A 22,558-nucleotide genomic window follows, 5' to 3' on the forward strand; every position below is an offset into this window, starting at 1 on the left:
TTCTTCATTAAAGGTCCCCTATTATGCAAAATGCAGTTTTTGCTGTCTTTTATACATAAATGTGTGTCAGAAAATACAACCCTTTCTCTTTTCCTCCTTACCCACATCTCTAAAAACAAGGGAAACAAACAAGCTGATCCAGATTTGCTTCGGTTATGGCGTCATAACCGAAATTTGGGCTGGCTTTACATCGAACTCCTTGCAACGTCCCGCCCACGTGATGCGACATATACAGTTGCGAGTATTCAGCAGGTTGTCTGCAGGAGGGACAGGAGTAAAGTTGTTAAATATATATAATACATATAATGTCGCTGTTCTAGTGGTAAACACTGAGAAAAGTGTTTCAGAAATAATGCTTGATGTGGTTTTGAACATAATATGGCGTTTAATCACGGCAGCGTTTAGCTGAATATCTCCGTTAGAAACTTCTCTCTTCAGATGAGAGCGTGGCCAGCTTCAGCTACTCTCAAATTTAAAGCGACAGTCACAGAATCAGCACTTCAGGAACAGGGCTGAAATAGAGGGGTATGAGGCATGCTACAATGGGTGATCTTTTTGGTATTTTGAGCAAAACACTTCACAGACATGTTTTGTATAGATATGGCCCTACAATATATTGCTCAAATATAGCATAATAGGAGACCTTTAAAATTCATAGTTATTCAACATAATCTGATGTTGCCAATGGGAAGTATGGACTGTAGTGTGGCTGTGTTCCTGCCAGTGTTCCCTATAGCTTCCCAAGGTGCATGACCCTGCAGTTCCCAGGGAGTAGACCCTGAGCAGGCTGTGAAAACCCGGGAACAGTTGGACCCTTTAGGCCAGAAAAAGTCTGTGATAAAGCGGCTTTCTGCTCTTCCCCTCCTGGGACAGAGGTGTCACTTTGACTTAGCATGTGGGATGCTGGAAGAAACTGTTTTATGTCCTACCGAGCAGCGTAACAGGTCCAGTGTTGGGAACCCGCAGAGGCAAGTTCCATTTCTTTGTCCATCTGCTACTGCTCAGCCTGGGATCCTGTGTTTATGATGACCAGGCTGTGACAGGGCAGCAATGAGGCTGCCTAAAAACAGCCCAATTTGGTTGGATCAAAAGTTTCACTGACTGACAGAGGACTATCTGTTCTACCTCCCACTTCCTGAGAGTCCTCTAACGCAGGGAGTCTCTTTAAAGTCACATTTTACAAGGAACTGAAGAATATGAAGGGAGAAGATGCAGATCAGGGACCGAGGTGAGGCAATCACTGCAAAGTAAACCATCCCTGGGTGGCCCCTATTCTTCAGAGCTCTTCAGCGGATGTCCTGAGTACAAAAGGGCATCTAGTAACACAAACAACCCAGCCCAGCTCATAGGGTCATTTGTTAGCCATCATGCAATTAGCCTGAATAATTCCATAGTTATAAATACAAATCATGTCATTTGGCATTGGTGTTTAAACATTGTCTCCAGAATGAAGACATCCTGAGGGAGAGCATGATGTCTACGTATAGCAGTGGGTCTTGATTAGCTTTTAATGCGAGTGTATAACACTGAATGGGTGTAACAAGGGTGTAAATAAAGACTGAATGAGATATATTTAGAACAGTGTCTGTGAGTTGTTCAGTGGAACAGAGCAGGGATTACGGCTGATTTCTGTATTGCATTTCCATGGAAAATGCGCCAGGGATGTGGGGTCTTGACAGGGAACAAAAGACGTCAGCGCCGGGCTTTGTGATTCTCCTGACTCCCTCTGACACTACAGGCTCAATTACTCTCCTTCATCTTTAACTCCACCTTTGTTTTGGAAATGCTCACTCTTACACCCCCTCCCTATACGGCCTCTTCTCTACGAAAATCCTAAATACACCTTCAGCAAGGACACACAAACAGAAATAATCTTCCCACAATTTGGTGTAATCATTTAATGACTGATGTTTTAGTGCTGACAGGCAAGAAGAGTGTGGAAGAAATGTTATTTGGCCTGTATTCATCTGAAATTAGCCAGAACACCACACAGTAAGTAGTGTGCAGACGGTGTGCACAGCTTTAGTTATTGCAGCTGAGATATCTCAGAATGGATGAAAGGCTTATCCTGCACGAAGACTCAAATGTTCACACTTTCAAGATTGTAACATAAAGTAACGCCTATGGAAAATCACAGCATGAGGTCATAGCAAAATCAGAAAAATGAAGCCATATGTTGAGCCTTTTCTCAGCAGTGTTGTTTTTTTAAGATTTGGCAATAGGATGCTAGGAAGCCATGGATAAGGATGGTGCAGGAGCTTTGAAGTGGGAAAAAGAAAGGGGCCCGTCAGGTATGTGCACTTGAAGGGTTGCTGAAAGAAACATCAGCTCAGCAGCAGTGAAAGAATGCGAGAAAAAAAAAAAAATCCAAACTTTTCCCCTCAAAGCCAATAACAACTCAGGGATATCAACTTTGAAAATCAAATATTTCAAAATCAAATTGTTTTCTTCAGTTTATAAAGCCCTTGCTAGGGCAACATGTCATCTCACCAAGCTGCGTCCGTTATCCCATCTTTATTCCGTCATGATTCCCCCAGCTGTACCAACAGACACCATCAAAAGCAAGTTTAAGGTTGGAAACAAAAATAAAAACACTGTCACTTTTTTAATATTCAACTAAGAAGCATGTCCTAAATGATAAAACCTAATGGCAATACATCAGTTCAGAAGGAGGCTTACTGCTTCATTCCCTCTGGATTTACTGGATAGACTGGGTTGACTGTTTGATTCGAAGATGGCCAGATAAAAGACGAGAGGAAGGTAGATCATCTCTAGACTGTGTTTTCATATTTGCCTTGTCTCAGGTGGCTTTGCCCTGTGTCATATCAGGTATGTCACTGATTAGCATGCCCAGAGGCCAGCTGTGTTCCTTACACTGGGCTTCCTGTCTGCAAATCTACAAATTCTCCCTTCTTACAGTGGAAAGTCAGCATACTCCTTTCTTTATTAGGACATATGTAATCAAATTCTCTCTTAACATGAACACTCTGCCACAGAACCTCAGAAACCTGATAACAATGGCATTTCTCCACCCCCCCTCCTCCCCAGACTTCACATTTCTTTCAGGAAGCAGACAGCGTTTATGAAGGGCAACGCAGACAAGAATCCTGCCGAGCTGAATGGAGATATACAGTATAATCAAAGCTGTATTTTCTGGTGGATTTGCAGAAATCTGTTTTCATCAAAACTCTTTAGAGATGCTTCACCCGGGGAGAGTGGGGAGAACACTGCAGACCAAGGGAGGGGGGTAAAATAGAAAAGAACAAGGAAAACAAAAGAGAAACAGGATTGTTTTTGACAGAAAAATAAGGAAAATAGTAGAAACAACAAAATTAAAATGTCACATTGGTCATTTTGGGGGTTTTAGCGGTAATGTGCATGTGTATGACATATTTACTCTCTTAATAGCAGTCTGGCAGCAGGTGGGAGCAGTCCCGGCCAGGTCCAGGAGATGAATGCTCACAGAGCTGAGTCACTGCTCGTGGACGGGACTCAAGAGATTTATTAGATTAAGCTACGTGAGTGTCGCTCGCTTTGTTTTGGCAACCAAGTGAGTACACTGTTTTTCAACTGGAGGACGCAAAGCTGGAAAGTGTGGGGCTGCCGAGTTGTCAAAGGGCCAAGACGGACGCTCCAATTTCAGGGGAGCAGGGTCGTGATGACATCAGAGCAGTGTAATGCAGGTTGAGCGCAACATGTTGCCTTGATGTAATGTAACTCTGGGAGTGCCACCTGAACTCACAGACGCTCGGCACAGATGGTAAAACATGTAACAGCATTAGAGACAGAATGATTTAAGGGGAGAGATAGCAATGTCTATTGAAAAAGGAAGTCAGAACAGGGGAAATATTGGCTGAAGTAGGATGGTTTAAGAAGGAACCAATCAATAGAGTCTCAACCACTGCTTTTACCTCCCCTTACTCCCTCTTCCTCTCTAGTATATATTTAATAAAATTGCTGCAGTGATCTAACTCTTTAATGAGCTACAACACATCAAACTTCCCAGAAGACCCAGCTAGCAACACAAGCCCAGTAATTTATGATAAATATAAAACCAAACAGAAATAGCTTTCAGGCTCCCGTCACTATCACTTTGCCAAGAGGCTTTCAGTGCCCCTTTCAGTGGGAGGGGGGGCGGTCGAAATGTGCGTGAGGTAGTTAAGGAAAAGTGAGAAACAGATACAGGTTCCTTTTTAGACACAATGCAATAAACCAACCCCATACGCCTGCTGACCCCCTGCCCCTCCCCCGTGCAACATTTGACCACATTGGACCTCGCGGCAGAACACCATGTAAAGGGTTTTGTTGCACAGGTGGGATCAGTTTCTCCGCCCGGGGCTAAGAGCATGGCTCCAGTAAAAGCATAATCACATGTGTGCACATATGAGACACATGCAGACATATAATTACCAGCATGTACACACACATACACACACACACACACACACACACACACACACATACAGTTTTGCCTGGAGACACAGATTCCATCCTTTGGGGATAAAATAGAAAGCACAATGGAACCATTTACTTCATGCGTTTTAAAGGGTGGAAGATAAGTCCTAAGGTCAGAAGTGTGTGATCCTCTTCAAATCAGTAACTGTGTTTTCACCATGGTTTTAACTATGAGGTCATATTTTGGAGCCCCCCTGTATCTATTTAGGGCTCAGACTGGTATCAGCCAAGTTGGTCAAGTAAGAAAGAAAGTCTGACTGCGTGGCCCAAGATCAGCTCCACGTTGGCCTGCACATGCCTCTTGGAGCGTCCTTATGTAAGGCAGTGCAACCCCAGCAGTTTGATGCTCTGCAGGTGGACTAGCAATCTGCCACCCTCCAATACGAAGAGTCGAGCAACACAAATAGAAGAAATAAAAATGTCCTGGTGGGGTGAATGAAGTATATCACTTCACGCTTTTGAGCTGCAATGATAGGCCCCTTATCCTCTCCACGTTGGAGACCCGCTGGTGTTAAAAACAGCGCTGTAAAAAAGAATAACAGTGTGCAGCTCCTGATAAAGAAGCTGGAAGGAGTTTGAAAAGATAAGGGGGTGATGAAGGGTTTTAACAGAAGACTGCCTAGTGAACTCCCCGGTTATCAAAGTTTATCTGCTATTTATCACTTTGTTCTTCCTCTCACTCCCCTCCAAAACCTCGCCATCCTCCCCACCCTCAAATTGCTCGTTACCCTTGCTCTCCCCCTTATCCGCCCTTTCAAGTTTACCTCCTTTCTACATCCATTTGTATGAAATAATATCAACCCTCAATTCTTCAAAGTACTCGTTCGTAATTCTCTAATTAATGCCATCACTGCTGAAGAAGACAATGGAAGTCCAGGCAAATCCAAGGAGGACACACAGAGACCTTCGAACACACAGCCAGGCCCAAGTCTTGGAGAATAGCTGACTGCTGACGTAGCTAAGCCATAGTTGTGGGGGGGGGGGTCCCATTAACAGAGAGCAGAGCTGACTGACTGGATGCAGCTGTGCTTGGCAGAGCCTCATCTGAGGAGAGCTGAATGATTGGGATATCCTGCAATGCACTGCACAGCCCAGCTGATCAAGAGAGAGACCAGGGCACATGGTCATAGGAAGTGGAAATTAACCATTTGATCTTAAATGACACAGAACTAATAGTGTGTTTTGTTTGTGTGTGTGTGTGTGTGTGTGTGTGTGTGTGTGTGTGTGTGTGTGTGTGTGTGTGTGTGTGTGTGTGTGTGTGTGTGTGTGTGTGTGTGTGTGTGTGTGTGTGTGTGTGTGACTGTGATGAGAGGGAATGAGAGAGGGATGACTCTGGAAATGATCAGAAGCAAGCTAGGGCAGAATCAAGGCCAATAATAAAACCACATGTTTTAATATCAGTGACTCGTGGTTTGACTCAACCTTTCATATTAGGATTTGTTTTCGAACGATGGATGAACAATGTAACATTCTTAAAGTAAAAAAAGAATCAAGTAGGATGAAGAGGAGAGCTAAAGAGAGCACTCAGTCGCACGTTTAGAGAGTGCCTCAAAAGATAAAACCCATATCTGAAGGTACATTATTAGAAATGTCTGCTGCTAACTAGAGGAGATTACATATAAATGTCACATAATCTCTCTTAGTCCACACAGTCAAGCGTGTTCATTCAGTAAGAGCCTAGAAACAAGAGAGCAGCAAGGGACATTTGTGGAACATTTACCGGGTCATCTTCATCACTTTAAATGTTCTTATGATATTAAAACAAGTGTCCATCATCTGCGCAGTGGTATTGTGCCATGCAGATAGTTTTGCTTCATTTCATGTTTTCTTCTTATCTGTCTGTCAGCCTCCACCCTAATTCAATGAGGTAAATAAAATGTAGTTTGTGGTGCTCAAAAAAATTACAAAGGTTAAATAGCAGCATTTCTTACGGGATAATCACTACACGCAGTGAGCCGTTTTCATTCCCAGCTCCTATCCAGACTTTCAGGGCCACTGTTTCTGGAAAGAGAAGCTAGCGTTGATTTTTCCTAATGTGATTTTTCAGTGCTGTCAGCACCACAAGCGACATTCCTAATACCTTATTTGTATTAGAATGGCAGCACAAACCTCAGAGATAGATGTCTCTAAAACTAGGCATGCTAAACCAAAACTCGCCGTAGGGCTCGATAACATCGGGGTATGTGATATTTTTTGTTTTCGTAAGTTGGGTGAACAAACCCAAACACCCGGCACAGCAGGTTGGATCCCTCCACACGCTTATACAAGGACTCTATGGTGGCCCATTAAAGTATCCGCTGATTTGTTGCTAAATCTCTCTGATATCTGGACATCTGCCTTGTGACCCGGCTCCAGCGGAGGCCCAGAGGGGCCGCAGGGGCTCGGGAGCTCGGGAGGGAGTGACCAAGAGGTAAGGGGTGACAGGAGAGAGTGCAAAGCTCAACGTACAGTGATGAGAAGGGATGTGAGGTAAACTGAGGGGAAGAAGGCGATGAGAAAAAGCTGGCCCACAGGAACTTCTCACAGAACATACAACAATTAATTGACACTAAATCTCTGCAGAGTGAAAAACTGAGATTAATAGAAAACACTACAACAGTTAAAGGCCGCCAACAGTCAGAGGCCAAAGTACACGTAGTCATTCCCAACACATGGCACACACATTGTACGACTATTTTTGATTGTTGATTCCTTGGGACACTAAATCTAAAAAAAGAGCCTTTTCACAAATCATAGCAATTTGCAGATGCTCTATCTGAGGAAACAGTTTGTAATTTTCCCACAGAGTAGGACAGATGTGAAATGGGTCTATGTCACAACAATGGGATGTGACTATATCTGAGATTATTTATACACTGTTTGTAAGCAGGAGGTCACTGCTGAATGAGAAACCACTACAGCATCTATCTGCTCCTCATCTTGCAGCTGCTGGCTCAGAGGGTCGGGCCCGCTTTCTTAATATGACCGTGTAGTAAGAGTATTCTATAAAACTAGACGAAACAAAAACACATGGCTTGGTTTCATTCTAGAAGAGGATAATTTCAGAGAACAAAGCCAAAATAACTTTCAGGTTTGTCTCAGAAACGTTTTGCCAAAGTCAAGAGCTTTATTCCTAGAAACCTAATGAATAGAACAAGAAATATTTGAATGTTCCCAATTATGTGAAACATAATGCCTGCCAGAGATTCTTCCAAGTTTCCCGGCAGCTTTTTCACACTACTGTCAGTGCAGTAATAATAAGGGCTCCACAGTGAGTTATATAATCTGTAATTTGTTCATGTGATTGTGTATTTATCAACGCGCACATGCTTACAGTTGTGCACAATTTGCTTCCAGTTACATTTAAATGTCAACTCTAGGAAGAACTGTTGCCCCCTTGTGATGAAATGTAAAACCGCAACTTATCATCCAAAGCAACTAGTATGGTGTTGATGGAGCGTGAAATTGTAAAACAAACGGAAGGATCAGTGAGATTATTTTATTTGCAGAAAAATGATCTTAATCCCCCAGCAGGGTGTCAGGATAGTTTCTTTCTTTGAAGCAGATGCCAAGAATCAAGATGAATCTACACTGAGCTGAGCAAGAAAAGGTTTCTGTTTTATAAAAGATATTTAAACTTAGTTTATTAGATACAGCTTGTTCAATGAATGCAGTCTAATACAACAGGTTTGAAACAAATTCTACCTTCGTGATTTTGTTTTAAGTGTTTTGTTTAAGAGGTGAATAAGTGTTCAAGCTGTTCAGTGTCTAAGGTGCTAGTTGAAGACCGTTTTAGTTGTTAAAAACAGACGAGGCAATAGGCCCCTTTTTTGACTAATGCTATAAGTGTCATGGCTATGGGGTTTGGTTAGTTTTATTTTGAAATGTACCTTCCTTCTTGTCTCTTGTCTGGTGCTACTTCCTGTGTCTGATTGTGTTCACCTGTTGCCTCTGTGTTTCTCCTCCACTCTCCAGCTGTGTCTTGTCTTGTGATTACCCTTGTAATTAGTCTCTATTCAACTCTTGTTCCTTGTCCGGTTGTTGCTGTGGATGTTTTGCCCCGTGTGTCGTGTCCCTGGTTGGTAGTTGGTTGTTTTCCCTTTTTGCTTTTTTGTGTATTTACGTGACGCAGCCTTTTGTTATCAGCTTTACTTTTAATAAAGCTCGCTTTTTGTTTCACCCCCATACCTGCCTCCTTTTTTCACTCTGCACTTGGGTCCTGTCACCAAAACCCTGACAATAAGGTCAGTCTAAAAAGATGAAAGATATACTATTCTTTAGTGTGGTATTTTGGACTGGCTGTGATTCTTTGTAATAGATTCAGTTAGTTAGACAGGCAAACGGTCTATAAAACCATTTTTTTCACAAGAGGTTTTGAACTGCTTTTGTAATAGCTGTAGTTAATACAACTAGATTCCTTGCTAGGATCTTAGCTCATTGAGACATTGTAGTGAAATTCTTGCAGTGAGAAATAATTTGTAGCTTGCAAAGCTTCCCCAACACTTTGTTTTATATATTTAAATCACTGTCAAAAAAATCACGATAAAGCAGATTTCTTTATTTTCTTGATGATTTTGTCAAACACACTGTGTATACCCGCCACAGTTACAGTATGGTAAAACGAGCTCTTGTCTGGTGAGACAAAGACAACAGCACATTTGTGTGATATGGTTAAAAGTTATTTAACTCAATGTACACCTTATTCGATACAGTATATAAATGAAATAACTACATCACCATTTTCATAGTACAGTTGATCTGATGTGAACACATGACATTTTAGGCAACTTGACATTTGAGTGACAGTAAGACAAAGAAAAGGTGAGCAATAAATGAAGCACATAGCACATGTTGGTTGACTGAAAAGGCAATAACATAGTTGTAATATGGAAAATAAATAAGGATTATCTTTGGAGGGAGGACAATACATATGAGTATATTTTAAATATGTCTGATCCCAACATATCAGGCCAACATTCATACAGGAAAAAGAGGCCTTTTCATGTTTAAAAACATTTTGTAAGACTACATTTTCAATAAATGATGCTGATGAACTGAGCAAATGTCCTTATAGCAGGATGCATCAACCAATAAAATAAAAAGTATTGATATTTTATCAAAAGTAAACCGTTCATTATTATATGTGGAACACAAAGGAGTGGTCAAAAAGATGTTTGTACAGTAAGCCGTGTGAACAAGAAAAACAGACACGCATGGATAACCTGTTCGAACACACACCTGTGTGTGTGTGTGTGTGTGTGTGTGTGTGTTTAACGCTAAGCTGTGAGCGGCCCTTTACTCTGGATGTTCCTCATGATGGACTGGACCACCTCAGATGTGGTGCCCTGACCCCCGATATCAGCTGTGTGCAACTGCAAGGAAAAGAAAAACAGGGTGCTCAAGATTCATGCCTGAAAGTAAATCAAGTTACAGAGCAATTATTTAACATTTTAAATCCAGGAATTATTCTTATTGTAAATTTGTGATTTTGAAATATGTTTTTATATTAGGTGTCTGTAAACCCTTTCCCCCTGGGGAAAAATAAAATAAGTATAAAGTCTCTTAAAAATCCTGCCAAAGCGGCATGCATTCTGCTGCCTGGGACGATGGGCAGATCCATTTTTTTTAAATAGCTCGAGGACCATAATTAATGTAAATCCCACACAATGTAAAATCAGATACCATACAGTGTAGCACTTCATAAGAGCTTTGTGACACTGAAAGGGTTTGATGCTGCTTTGTGTGCATGTATTGTGAAGCCCACTAGAAAGCATGCCAGACCTGCCAGCAATCCTCTAAGCCTCTGTCACACAACAATGGCGCGGTTAGCTTTGTGGCAGCGACAGGTGAGGGGAGAGGCCCGCCACTGAAGGAAGACTTACCCTGGTTTCATTCATGGTGGAGAGGATTGCATTTCGGATCATTGTCGCGTAGTCATAAAGCCTGGAGACAAACAGGATAAAGAATGATTTATTTACTGTTATATTAGTCACAGCAGAACATCCTGTGTCTGTGCTAAAAGTATTTTATGTGAATGAACTTACTTGAGGTGGTCCAGCATCATGCAGCCGGCCAGCAGCATGGCGGTGGGGTTGGCAATGTTCCTTCCTGCGATACTCTTCCCTGTGTTCCTTGTGGCCTGAGAGACCCAGAATAATAAAAACAAAAAAAGAAAACAAATTCTAGATGACAACATGTCAGGAAGACGGGATTGTTTATTTTTTTTATAAAACAGAATGGACTGTGTTGTATTCAGCATGGTATCCCACAGACTCACCGTTTCAAAGACAGCATAGTTAAGCCCATAGTTGGCCCCTGGCACGAGGCCAGGCCCTCCCACCAGGCCGGCACACACGTTGCTCACCACATTCCCGTACAAGTTAGGCATCACCATCACATCAAACTGCTGGGGCTTGGACACCAGCTGAAACACAAACAAAGTGTTAGGTAAACAATTTAGATGCAAAACAGACAAATTCAAAGGATTCTCGTTTAATCTTCCATCACCTGCATGGTGGTGTTGTCCACAATCATGCTGTCAAAGGTGATGTCTGGGTAACCAGAGGCCACTTCTCTGCAGCACTGCAGGAACAAGCCATCACCCAGCTTCCTGTTGGAGCAGAAAGGTCAAAAATCAACATTTCCACACCAAGAGACTCATTATGCAACACTCATGTGTCCAGACAGTTATGGCACGATGCATTAGCCTTGGAGTAACTCACATGATGTTAGCCTTGTGTACGGCTGTGACCCTGCTACGACCTTTCTCCCGGGCCAGTTTGAAGGCATAGTCAGCGATCCTGAGGGAATTGGTTCTGGTGATGATCTTCAGACACTCCACTACCCCTGATACACTCTGAAAGAAGACGGATTGGAAAATGTTAAATAAATGACAACAAAAGGTCAAGTAGCTGATACTCTTAGTAAAGTAGTAACACTGGACCTCATTCACCAAGACATTCCTTCTTAAAACCCTATTTGTAATTTAAGTGCTGACATGTTCAGTTCTAGTTTCATATTATTTGATAAAGTATTATGGTCTTTCTTACTGAACGAGTAATAGCTTCTCATGCATCTTTTTTGGTCTTTTTAAAGCCACTGCTGATGCTTCTTAATATACAAGCTTGTTTTGCATTTCCTTCCTGCAGAGGTATATTTAATTCAGAACTAGTTCAAGCTGTTTTGACATTTGGAGTACGGTGCGCCACCCTCTTTAGATTTTTGTTCTTTGAAAAATTCAACCTCGGCTGTAACTGCGGCTCACTGTCTACACTCAAACATATAATGCTTTGACATTTTTGGTGAAAATTTCAGAGCATTCTAATCGCTTTATAAAGATAGCCACTAAAAAACAGCATTTAATGTGGATTTGTCATGTTTGGCCAATATAAATACTGATCAAGAATAGTGGATCAATGTTTAGCCATGACCTAAAACAGACACAGACGAGAAAGAAATCTTTAAAGGAGGAGTGTGTTTCTGTTATGTCTGACCTCATGCTCCAGACTGCTGTACTCTCCCTCTGTGTTCTCCCTGATGATCATGATGTCGATGTTCTTGTGGCGAGTCTGGACTCCGGGGAGGGACTGGCAGTGCATCACATTGGCATACAGGTCTAAGCTTGTGCTGTTGATACACAGAAAAAGAGGGGAAGGGTGGTGGGTGTCAGGAATAAACAATGTGCCAACTGACATTACCAGACAGAAAGGACCAAATTATGGAACAAATGTAAGCCATGGGACAAAAGAGAGCCTATATCAGGGGAATATTTCATTTGAGCTCTTACCGTAGGAGATTATTTCTGGATTTGACAGATGGTGCCATGGTGTGTATGGTTTCAATGTTACCTATCAGGAGAGTTAAGAAATGTCACAGTTAAACTTTAGTGTGACGGTCTTATTATAAACTGCATGCTTCTCATAGCTGTGCTTGTGACACAGCAACAAAGGGGTTTGCTTGCCTTTGAGGCCAACTCCATTACGGCGAATGGCAGTGATGGCATTGTTGATATCATCCTCCGACTCATCAGCAGAATTGACGTGCACCACCTCGAAGTCCACCGGGACGCAGCTAAACCTACAGCACGGGTACAAACAGCCACATAGTAAGGCAAAAATCAACAGTCAGTAGTCGATACTTGAGAAGGATTTAGTTTAAGTCGAACCAACCTGAACACCTCTCTGACATGATTGAGCAGCTCTGGGCCGATTCCATCTCCAGGTATGAAGGTCACAGTGTGTCTGCCTCCATACTTTGCAGGAGGGGGCTGAAATAATGGCATGTCGTATATTATTCACTGTACTGAACTTAAAGGACAACAGAGGGGGTTTTTACCCTACTACAAATCATCTGTATGTTGTTGCATAATGCCGCATTAAAGATGTTCCTAATGTTCAAATTAAAAGTAAGAAAACTGTTGAAATGTGCCCAGAATATTGTGAATATTATCCATTTACTACAGTTACAGCTACTTGCCAACAGGTGGTCTTGTCTTTTTTCAAAAGATTAAAATAGAAACATGACATTTGATTTCAGTGCAAATTATGTCAATATGATGTTTAAATTTGAAGTATATTAATGTAATTATTTAATAATAAGTTAAGGGTAGCAATGTTTAATTAACTTATCTTGCACATCCCAAGCTACTATGATACAAATGTTAAGATTGCTTATCAACCTTTCACTTTCAAATGAACGACATAATATAAATGCTCTAATGGTTTTGTAGTGAAAAGAAAAATAGTGGCCGCATTACTTTGGTATATGTTGACAATTTACATAATCTGCAAGTAATTGCTAACAACTGCTTCTCTGTTATTGTTTTGCGTATGTAATTAAAGAACTTTAATGTTGGATAATGAATTATTGGGTTATAAAATGCTAAATCTCCAGAACAGTTCAGCAAAGCAAAGCACCAAGGACGTACGTGTGTGACGGTAATATAAATCAGTTATAAGTTGATAGTGTTATCTAGGGCTGGGCGATATATCACTTGGTTGTCATTGTTGTTATTAAACCATTATAATAATGGAATTACTATAACATATATATTCAGTGTTTTATTGAATTGACAGCAATAATGACAATATTGCATCACAAATCCCTAGAATGAGAAATGCAATTGTGTGTGTGTGTGTGTGTGTGTGTGTGTGTGTGTGTGTGTGTGTGTGTGTGTGTGTGTGTGTGTGTGTGTGTGTGTGTGTGTGTGTGTGCCAAGTCATGAATTGTAGTTTAGTCAAACACGTTAGAGTCAGTTACTTACAATGTTATCTCCCTGTTGGTGAAGATGGACACCAAGGAAAGCAGAAAAGAATGAAAGTTAAGTTTGAAAGCCACATAAAAGAATCCAGGCAGTGAAGAGGCAGAATAACTCTCCTCCCCCAAGAGACATACATGTAGCACCCCTAAAAACATCTACCAAGGGTACCTTACCACTCCCAAAGTTAACCCAAAGCCAAACAGCTGGGAAATACAGTTGAATGAGTCGTGGTGGTTTTTTATTTTTATGGAATTACTAATATAATGTATATATTTAAAATGGGACGAATCACATCTACTCATTGTTGTAAGATTAAAACCCACAGACACAATCTGATTTACTCACACTACGCGAGCCCTTATTCCTGTGACTTGTCAGAGATGTCCCAAATACCTGAAATACAGAAAAAGAGAGATGCATTTCATTATCAGAGGGTCTGCGTTATTTAGCACAACTTTAATACAACACACTCTTAAATATGTGGTGCTTAAATTAAGTAAAAGAAGCATGCTATAACGTTATGATTTTTAGCATATGACCTTGTCTTCAGAAAAAATAACCTAAAACTAGAATAACAACACTCTCACACAGAGCAGATAAACACCAACGTTTGCAACCGATGTGACAACAGCGATGTGTCTTGTCTTACTTTGACCGTGTTTCCGAGGCGTCCACCCCAGAAAGGATTAAAGATTTTGGACATAGAGAGCACAGCACTGTGGGCAGCCATCTTGATTCTGAAGCAGTGGTCGCGTGAACGAGACGAGATTTGTGCTCGCGCGATAGGTACAATGTTATTGTTTGTGAGGGTTTTAAAAAAATTTTTTTTTATAAATGTCTCACATACACGTAACATAATACGATGCAAAGGTAATCTAAAAAATATTGTTAAATTGGATCAAGGACTTCAGTTATAATATAATAATAAGAGGGAGAAAAACTGCACAAATCAAAGTATTAATGAACTAGACATTTTTCACAAATCTCTTGATATTTAACTAAGAAGATTGTTTAAATGTTGCAAGTGAATAAGAGGCTTTTTTTTATCAATGTAAATATGTATTTATAAAATGTTAGAGTCGTATATTTCGTGACACAGAGGGAGACATGTCAAGCTTCAATAAAGATCTGTATTTTTTAAATGTATTTTGGTCATGTAAACAAGTTTGCAAAAAATAAATCATCAATAGTCTTTTTTCAACAAGAATGAAGGTCATATTGGCACATTTATAGATGAATCCAGAAAGTGGGATAGTTGCATTTGGAGTAACCATTCTCGAATAAAAACATCGAATTTCAGCTGAGATTTAGTAGGCTATTCAAATCATTAAACAAAAAATCACAACAAATGCCTCAAAGGGCTGTACAAAGCAAACAGATGCAATTCATAGCATAGAAACGGGAAATATTAGTGGCTTTTAGCATTATAGGCACTTTGCCTGGTAGAGGATAATAGACAAGGCAATTAAATCATATGCAATGACTCAGCAGCAGCAATTAGTTCAGTATTCGATACTTTGAAAACATGATGAATAATTCACAAAGCAGGATGCTAGGTAAGTCAATTTGTGTACCAGCACACACGGGTTTAAATGGAAACGAGGAAATTCAGAGATGCTAAGACATTCCTTTATTCAGTGCATGGATTCAAAGAAAGAAGCTGTTTAGGGACCTTTAATCTGTTTTCTCTGCGCTAATTACTCAACCTAAATAACTGGACTGAAATAAAGAAACGTGTGTAATTCATGAACAACATTGGTTTGTATGAAAATATATGAATAACTATAACAAATAATAATTGAACAAACAGTAACGTTAGAGGGCACAATGCGCAATTGCAGGGTTTAGTCTGGCAACTCAGAAGAAGCAGAAGAAGAATCCCTCCGCGCAGACTCCGTGCGCACCGCCTGGGACTGGGGGTTGGGTTTGTTGGCACTTGGGTTGGTAAAATATCCGGAAGACACCGATAAACCATCATTTTGGTATGTTTGCCAAAATCGGATAAGAAGAAGTTGTGTACATAGTTGACTGGACATATTTACTTCAGCCTGTCTTCTTGTTTAGAGGTGTTTTATACCAAAGGAGCTTCAGTGATGAAACAGCGCAAGAAATAGGCAAAGTCCCGAGAGGCAACAGCTCCTCTTCACCGTTCATTACAGACTAGCAGAGGTGAAAAGAAAAGGCAGTTTTCACCTGAAGCTTGAGTACAACAGGTAAAATATGTCACGTCTTTTAAGTAAGTTCATATGAGTGATTAAGTAGGTTGTCAAAGGAATTATCATTTGTTGCCTTCTTGGTTTGTGTTACTTAAAACGCAATCTCTTCATAGCCATCTTGCATTGCCACAGTGGAAAATGTAAAGCTTTCTTTTAGAGTTGTTATTGTCATTAAAACACCCCACAATTTGGTTAAAGAATACCACTATTTTCCTCAATATTTTACTCGGTTAATTCAAACAAGTAGAATGAATCATCCCTTATTTATTGTATTTGTTATTTATTTGTTGCCGTGATTTTTATCTAAACGCATGTCCTGACAAAATGAAAATATTTTGATAATAAAGTTTTTTGACAAAGAAAAGCCACATTGTAAACATGGGACTGCACTTTTTAAAGTTGACCTACATTGAAACCTCATGTATGTATCTAATTATGATATGAATTTGTTTTTAATTCCCTGTCTAGGTCTATGAAACGGTGAATCATGAGACTGACAGGTCAGTTTTCCCTTTTTCCATCATTTTCTTATAAAGAAAAGCTAACAAAAGCTTCTCTAATTTTTAACTTGTTGATCGAGTTGTTTTCTTATGGACGTGGCCTCTACCGGTGTTTCCTGTTTCTCTCCAGGGCCCCTGAGAGCTGTGGCCGTGCTACTGTTGGTGGGCCTCACCTGGCTGCTGGCAAACTCCTTATTCGGAGGGGAGAGTGGCTCATCTATGCGGCATTTCTTCACTGGTATAGGAATTTGTTCTGAAACAATTCAATGATTAATGAAAATATTAGTTACGAACAATCTATCAAGCACAACTGTCTACTGTTCACTGGATCTTACAGCTTAATGAGGCTTTGAGGAGTAGCTCTGTTTTGAATAATTACAATTTGAATTTATTGTGTACTGTTAAATTTGCAATTAGCTCTGGGGAACAGTGATGGATAAGGAAATAAGGGTTTATGTATGTGTAAATAAAGGGTTTCTGATCCAGCAAAGCCTTTCTGAGAGTAAAATATTTATTTCATTTGAGTGTGACATTTATTTAAAATGTTTCTGTTACAGGTGCAAGCGAGAAGCCAACGGCTGGTAAGTAAGACAGCAGTTTATCACATTCTCTGACTTCTTTTCCTGTCACATATGATCACAATAATGTTTTTTAGTTCTCCTTATCACCACTGGCTAATATATCATATTTTTTTAGCTGACACGCGCCCCCGAAAGTATAAATGTGGACTATCAGCCCCCTGTCCCGCAAAACATTTGGCGTTCCGCCTTGTGTCTGGTGCTGCCAATGTCATCGGGCCCAAGATCTGCGTGGAGGACAAGATGTGAGATTCCCTGCTTACCATTTTTCTATCTGTGTCTTTGTCCCCCCTGCTGTCTGTTTTTTCCTTCCTTTTTTTTGGTTTCACACTCTATCCTTTCTCCTTGTGCTTTTATAACCAGGCCTCCAGCCTGTCAGGGGAGATGAATGCAAGTATTCTTTCAGTCTGTCCCCCATTTCTTTGTTTTGTCTCTAGTCCTGGTTCTTATTATACTTGTGGTTGTTTCTCAAGTGCCAGCCAGTGTGTAGAAGTGTGTAGATACATGTGTGTGTGTGCGCTACGCAACATATTATTCTCCTTTGGTCCTTAAGCAAGTGTTTCAACCTTTTCTGTTTCTGTCTCACAGGTTAGTGAGCAGTGTAAAGAACAATGTTGGCAGAGGACTAAACATCGCTCTAGTGAATGGTAATAGTTTCCTCATCCATCTTGTTAGCTGACTATGTTGAATTAATATTTAAAGCTCCTGCAAATTGGGTCATAATAAAATGTATCTTGTGTTTTCTGCATCAGGGGTGACGGGAGAGCTCTTGGACACAAAGAGTTTTGATATGTGGGCAGGAGGTAATGAAAACCAGACATTAATGTGAAGTAATTTTTTCACATGTACATATGGCTTGGCAATACCAAGCTTTAAACCACAGTTCATGGCTCATCTGATTGATGTTTGTTCTCAGATATTTCGGACCTGTTGAAGTATCTTCGGCCTCTTCATGAAGGAACCCTTGTGTTTGTGGCTTCCTTTGATGATGCAGCTACAAAGTAAGAATGTTGGCTCTTTATTCTATTCCAACACCTCTCTTGTTTTCCTCTTAGATGCACTGCAAAGTGAGTTTCACTGACAAGATTGTCAGCTGTAAAGGATATACCGTGTTATTACTTGGGAAATATAATGATTGGCGTGGCATTGCTAAAAAGAATAGCAGGTTTACCACCAAGGAGGTGATGTTGAAGGTTCCTTTTGATTGTTTAGTCTGTCAGCAGTGTTACTGAATAACTACTGGTCTTATGTTCATGACAGTTGATAAAAGGGTGTTGGAGGGGCTGAGGAAGAACCCACTACATTTTAGAAACATGGGGACATCCTACAAAACAGTAATGTGCCTTTAGGACATAGGTCTCTAATAATTAGCTGTGAAAAGCAATAGTTTAAATTGGCACAAAAGGAGGTCAGATGAACAGTCACACATTTGAATTTGACAAAATGCCCTGTGGGTAATCGTGTGCCCTCGTGTCGAGAATCAACATGTTGTTTTTAATATTGCATTAAATCTGATAAATGGGTTATTTGTGAACCCTTCATGCCTTTCGTGTTATAAAATATGCATGATCATTAATCCATCTGTTACTCTCAGAAAGCTTTGACGCTTAAAAACATTTCAGTGGTTGAATTAGAAAGGTTCAACTCCCCAAAAAGAGCCCACTGAGCTTTTTGCTTGCATGTACAGCCACACCTCAGAGTCAACATAGAGATATTTTTGAAGTGGGGTTGTAAGAGGAACCAATATGAGATGGTGTACAGAATGCCAGGAATTACTGCACAGAAACAAAGCAATTTCCTGTTGTGAATGGGCTGTTACCAAAATGTTATTTACCAGCCTGAAATGGGGGTTGCAGGTTCATGTCAGGAACGGACAAAAAAATATCAGTTTTTAGTGTAAGCTATATTTGGCACATTCTCAAAACGTCGGTCACTCATCTACAGTCTGTTGTTCGTGATAAGTAACTGAAGCTGTTATCTTTGCTCTTGCCAAACAATTGAAGACTACATAAGTGGAGGAAATAAGTATTTGATCCCCTGCCAATTTAGTTAGTTTACCCACTTACAAAGAAATTAACAGTCCATCATTTTTATGGTAGGTTTGTTTAGTGAGAGACAGAATATTAAAAAAATCCAATTATTTCCATTAAAAAAAGATATAAACTGATTTGCATTTCATTGAGGGAAATAAGTATTTGATCCCCTTGCAACCAGCAAGAATTCTGGCTCCCATGGACCAGTTAAATAAGTCCTCTTTAAGGGGTTCACTGCATCGAGGGGATGAAGGATGGGCCATGTATCGTAAAATATTGGCTGATAATCTCCTTCTCCTAAGGCATGTTTTGCAAGGGGATCAAAAACGTATTTCCCCCAATTAAATGCATTTTAATTTATATCTTTTTTTTAATCTACATTTCTGGATTTATTTTTTGATATTCTGTCTCTCACTGTGAAAATAAACCTACCATAAACATTACATACTGTCCATGTCTTTTTAAGTGGGTTAACTAACTACATTGGCAGGGGATCAAATACTTATTTCCTCCACTGTAAGTACCTCGTACAACCTCCCTTTAACACAACCAAACCTTTCTTTTATCCTTCTTCTTTATCTTCCTATTTGGCTTTCAGGATGAACGATGAGTCCCGGCGACTGTTTGAGGAGCTTGGGAGCACGGCAGTGAAGGAGCTGGCCTTCAGAGACAGCTGGGTGTTTGTTGGAGCCAAGGGCATTGAGAATAAGAGTCCGTTTGAGCAGGTATGTTACTATCAATGCCGACCAGAGGCTAAGTGTAGGAATCATCAGCTCCTTTTGGATGTAATGGTGTGAAACGTGTTCTGTTTCATTGTATAAAGAATGAAGAAAAATGACTCGCTGAACTACATTAAGATAAGATATACTTTATTGATCCCAAATTGGGAAATGTTTTCATTGCATCAGCATGTAAAACAAGTATTGCACATAATTAGAAATAAAAAAGAGTGGAAATAAACAATTATACAATACAAACATATCAAAGTAGAAGATAAAACTGAACTAAAAGAGTGAAAATACAAAAGTTGACCTTGAAAAAAAAAATGTAAACTATCTGACAAATAAAACACTATTGAAGGGCTAAATTACAGCTAACACAATATAAAAGGGGGATATTATTTACATCTAGTATTTACAATGACATATTAAATTAAATATAGATGTACAATTTCCAGTGAGACGTTATAAGTCCAGTTAACAAAAGATTACAACAGGAGGGGATATTCCCATAAACCAATATCATAAGAGGGAATCCCCTTAATAGAAAATGTGACACCTTTTAATATGGTTATGGGATGGTAATGAAGACCAATTTGTCAATGTGAGCTATAATGACAGACAAAGCTGAGTACTCCTACTCAAGACCCATTGCCATGCCTACAGGAAAAGCAACATAGTATGCAGCTGCAACATTTCTCTGTCAATATATCACTTAGGAAATAATACATTTACAATCAACACTGATATATAAGCTGCTTAAAAGGTAACAAATGTACTGTTTAATAGTGGTGGTAGTGCACACTGGAGATAATATATATTGCAATAGACTAAGTCAAACACATGATAATAATTATTTATTTGAACACATTTTTATATTTATTTAAAAATAGTTTGTTGAATCCCATCCTGATTCCAGTCTGTTTCATTGACATGATTTCTGTTTGCCTATGGCTGTTTACATTAGCGAATGAAGAACACTAAGAGCAGCAACAAGTATGAAGGCTGGCCCGAGTCTCTGGAGATGGATGGCTGTATTCCTCTGCGACCACCTTTGGAAGGATAATCCCAACGAGTACCCACTCACATAAAGTAAAGTAACACCTGATGTGGCGGCAGTTTATCCAAATGATTGGGAAACGCTGAATGATTGAAACCATCCAAGATCAGGACCACAAATGGCATTATTTTCCCCCTCTCGTGGCATATGCATGAGTTGACTGCAATGGGACTTGATATATTTAAAATGGCTGGAACCTGTTGTAGAGGATTTGTGCATTACGCTTTGTGGGACACTTTTGAGCTGCAGTAATGTTGTAGAAACAAGTACAAACCTTTAAGGGAAACTTGAGAGGCCAAATGTTTGATGACCAAAGGATAACGGTGTTGAGTGAATGAAAACAGCTGGGGTAGGTTTCAAGAGCCCTTTGAAGGAAATGGACGTATTCCCCTCTGTCGGGTGTCAACATTCTGTGCACGACATTTGATGTTCAGAAGGTAAAAGACACAATGCTTTCACACTAACACATTTGGAAACCTAATCCCTACAAACATAAAACACGTTAAGGAGGTACACTAGTAGTTGAAATGTCCTACAAAGCACTACGTCTGTAGGCAGATTTTATATTTAAATCTGTTAATATATATTCATCCTGTGGTAAATAATTCAGTGATATTGTTAAGCCTTGTGCTAGCTGCCATTGTTTACTAAGGACTTGACACACTGCAATTGATTAAGACAAATTTTGGTCCTGGTCAATTTTCATTGATAAAACTATTTATTTGAATACTTTATTAGAAAACTGATTAATACTGTGGGTTCATCATAACACCGCCCATGGTTTTAATGTTGTCTCAGGCCTGTCAGCATCTTCCAACCCAGTGCTTTGTTTAAACATTAAACCTATAAAAGTGATTATGTATGTCGTTTTTTCATTTTACATGTATCCCCTTGGCATTTTGCAAGCCTAACAAGGAAGGAAATGTATAGAAATAAATATAATTTTTTGGTACGGTTAGAAGTCCATTTTACCCGCCTTTGTCTGAATTATGTTACCTCCAATTGTAAAGAGTTTTTCTAAAAAGCATCACATTATGTATCTATATTGTGACAGTAATGGTGATGAATAAAATTGTCCCAATATTTCATGTGGTTTTTCTTTTTTTTCATTCCTCCTGGGTAAACCGGCATACTTCTAGAAATCCACCAGAGGGCGACAGAAGACAAAGTCTGACCGGGGTTACTCAGTTCATTACGCTCAAAGCATTTGCTTCACCAAGCATATGGCCTAGTGATAAACACCGTGGACTGAATGTAGGACATTTCAGGTTTGACGGTCGGTTCAGTGGCAGCAAAGGGTCGAGTTGCAAGTTGAATCTGTCGGCTGTAACACTTTATTGTCATAAAAACACGATTCAGGTTATTGTTCTATTGAGATCTGTAATGCGGCCTTCGAGTGTTGTTAAAAAAAATAGGGATTTTGACTGGTTCATTTACTAATGAGTTCAATGTTCTCAAGGACTTTGGGTTATATCACGTTTAAAAGAAGAGGAGTTGGAGACCACGAGTTCTATTGTTTAAGTGTTGAATAATGATGAAGTTTAGTGCTAAGATTGACTTGACTGCTTTACATCGTTGTCTTTATAAGATAACATTTGTTCCCTTACTTAGTAGAATCCTGCTAATTGCTTGTTCGGATTTAACAGCTCACCGTAAATCTTAACAATTTAGAGTATTTGTCCATGAATTGTTGCAACGACTTGAAACTAATAATTGTATTTTGTGATGACACTGTAACTATTGATCATTTATTCATTTA

At 39.8% G+C, this 22,558-nt stretch overlaps 2 protein-coding genes across 6 annotated transcripts; one reads left to right on the forward strand and one right to left on the reverse strand.

The window, feature by feature from the left end:
- Window positions 1-8,971: 8,971 nt before the first annotated feature.
- idh3g (isocitrate dehydrogenase (NAD(+)) 3 non-catalytic subunit gamma) lies at window positions 8,972-14,464 on the reverse strand. Of its 2 annotated transcripts, XM_063891609.1 has the most exons (13): window positions 14,343-14,464; window positions 14,039-14,086; window positions 13,697-13,708; window positions 12,603-12,700; window positions 12,395-12,510; window positions 12,221-12,281; window positions 11,928-12,060; window positions 11,157-11,290; window positions 10,942-11,044; window positions 10,712-10,858; window positions 10,479-10,573; window positions 10,317-10,377; window positions 8,972-9,806 (listed from the first exon to the last, which is right to left on the reverse strand). In XM_063891609.1, the coding sequence occupies exons 1-13, from the start codon at window positions 14,421-14,423 to the stop codon at window positions 9,711-9,713; spliced, it is 1,185 nt and encodes a 394-aa protein (XP_063747679.1). In that variant the 5' UTR covers window positions 14,424-14,464; the 3' UTR covers window positions 8,972-9,710. The 2 variants fall into 2 exon arrangements, with proteins under 2 accessions (XP_063747679.1, XP_063747686.1); XM_063891616.1 differs by lacking the exon at window positions 13,697-13,708.
- Window positions 14,465-15,535: 1,071 nt separating this feature from the next.
- fam3a (FAM3 metabolism regulating signaling molecule A) lies at window positions 15,536-21,887 on the forward strand. 4 transcript variants are annotated; one of them, XM_063888020.1, is made up of 11 exons: window positions 15,536-15,675; window positions 15,758-15,906; window positions 16,378-16,409; window positions 16,540-16,647; window positions 16,967-16,990; window positions 17,106-17,232; window positions 17,576-17,634; window positions 17,740-17,790; window positions 17,904-17,988; window positions 19,619-19,745; window positions 20,707-21,887. In XM_063888020.1, exons 3-11 carry the CDS (start codon window positions 16,397-16,399, stop codon window positions 20,803-20,805), a joined length of 693 nt encoding a protein of 230 aa, XP_063744090.1. In that variant the 5' UTR covers window positions 15,536-15,675; window positions 15,758-15,906; window positions 16,378-16,396; the 3' UTR covers window positions 20,806-21,887. The 4 variants fall into 4 exon arrangements, with proteins under 4 accessions (XP_063744090.1, XP_063744109.1, XP_063744100.1 ...); XM_063888039.1 differs by having other exon boundaries at window positions 15,570-15,906; window positions 20,716-21,887; XM_063888030.1 differs by having other exon boundaries at window positions 15,573-15,929.
- The last annotated feature ends 671 nt before the right edge of the window (window positions 21,888-22,558 follow it).

The sequence above is a fragment of the Eleginops maclovinus genome, chromosome 1 (genome assembly GCF_036324505.1).
Source record: "Eleginops maclovinus isolate JMC-PN-2008 ecotype Puerto Natales chromosome 1, JC_Emac_rtc_rv5, whole genome shotgun sequence".
In the NCBI taxonomy this organism is placed as follows: domain Eukaryota; kingdom Metazoa; phylum Chordata; class Actinopteri; order Perciformes; family Eleginopidae; genus Eleginops; species Eleginops maclovinus.

Bases quoted from the DNA above. Each gene is read 5' to 3' on its own strand.
- idh3g (XM_063891609.1), bottom strand. From the start codon at position 14,423: ATGGCTGCCCACAGTGCTGTGCTCTCTATGTCCAAAATCTTTAATCCT. The intron at 10,859-10,941 runs GTGATGGAAGAT...TTTGTGTTTCAG, and splicing joins TGGACAACACCACCATGCAG to CTGGTGTCCAAGCCCCAGCA. The intron at 9,807-10,316 runs GTAAGTCTTCCT...TTTTCCTTGCAG, and splicing joins CCACCATGAATGAAACCAGG to TTGCACACAGCTGATATCGG.
- fam3a (XM_063888020.1), top strand. The intron at 17,233-17,575 runs GTGAGATTCCCT...TCTGTCTCACAG, and splicing joins ATCTGCGTGGAGGACAAGAT to GTTAGTGAGCAGTGTAAAGA. The intron at 17,791-17,903 runs GTAATGAAAACC...GTTTGTTCTCAG, and splicing joins TTTTGATATGTGGGCAGGAG to ATATTTCGGACCTGTTGAAG.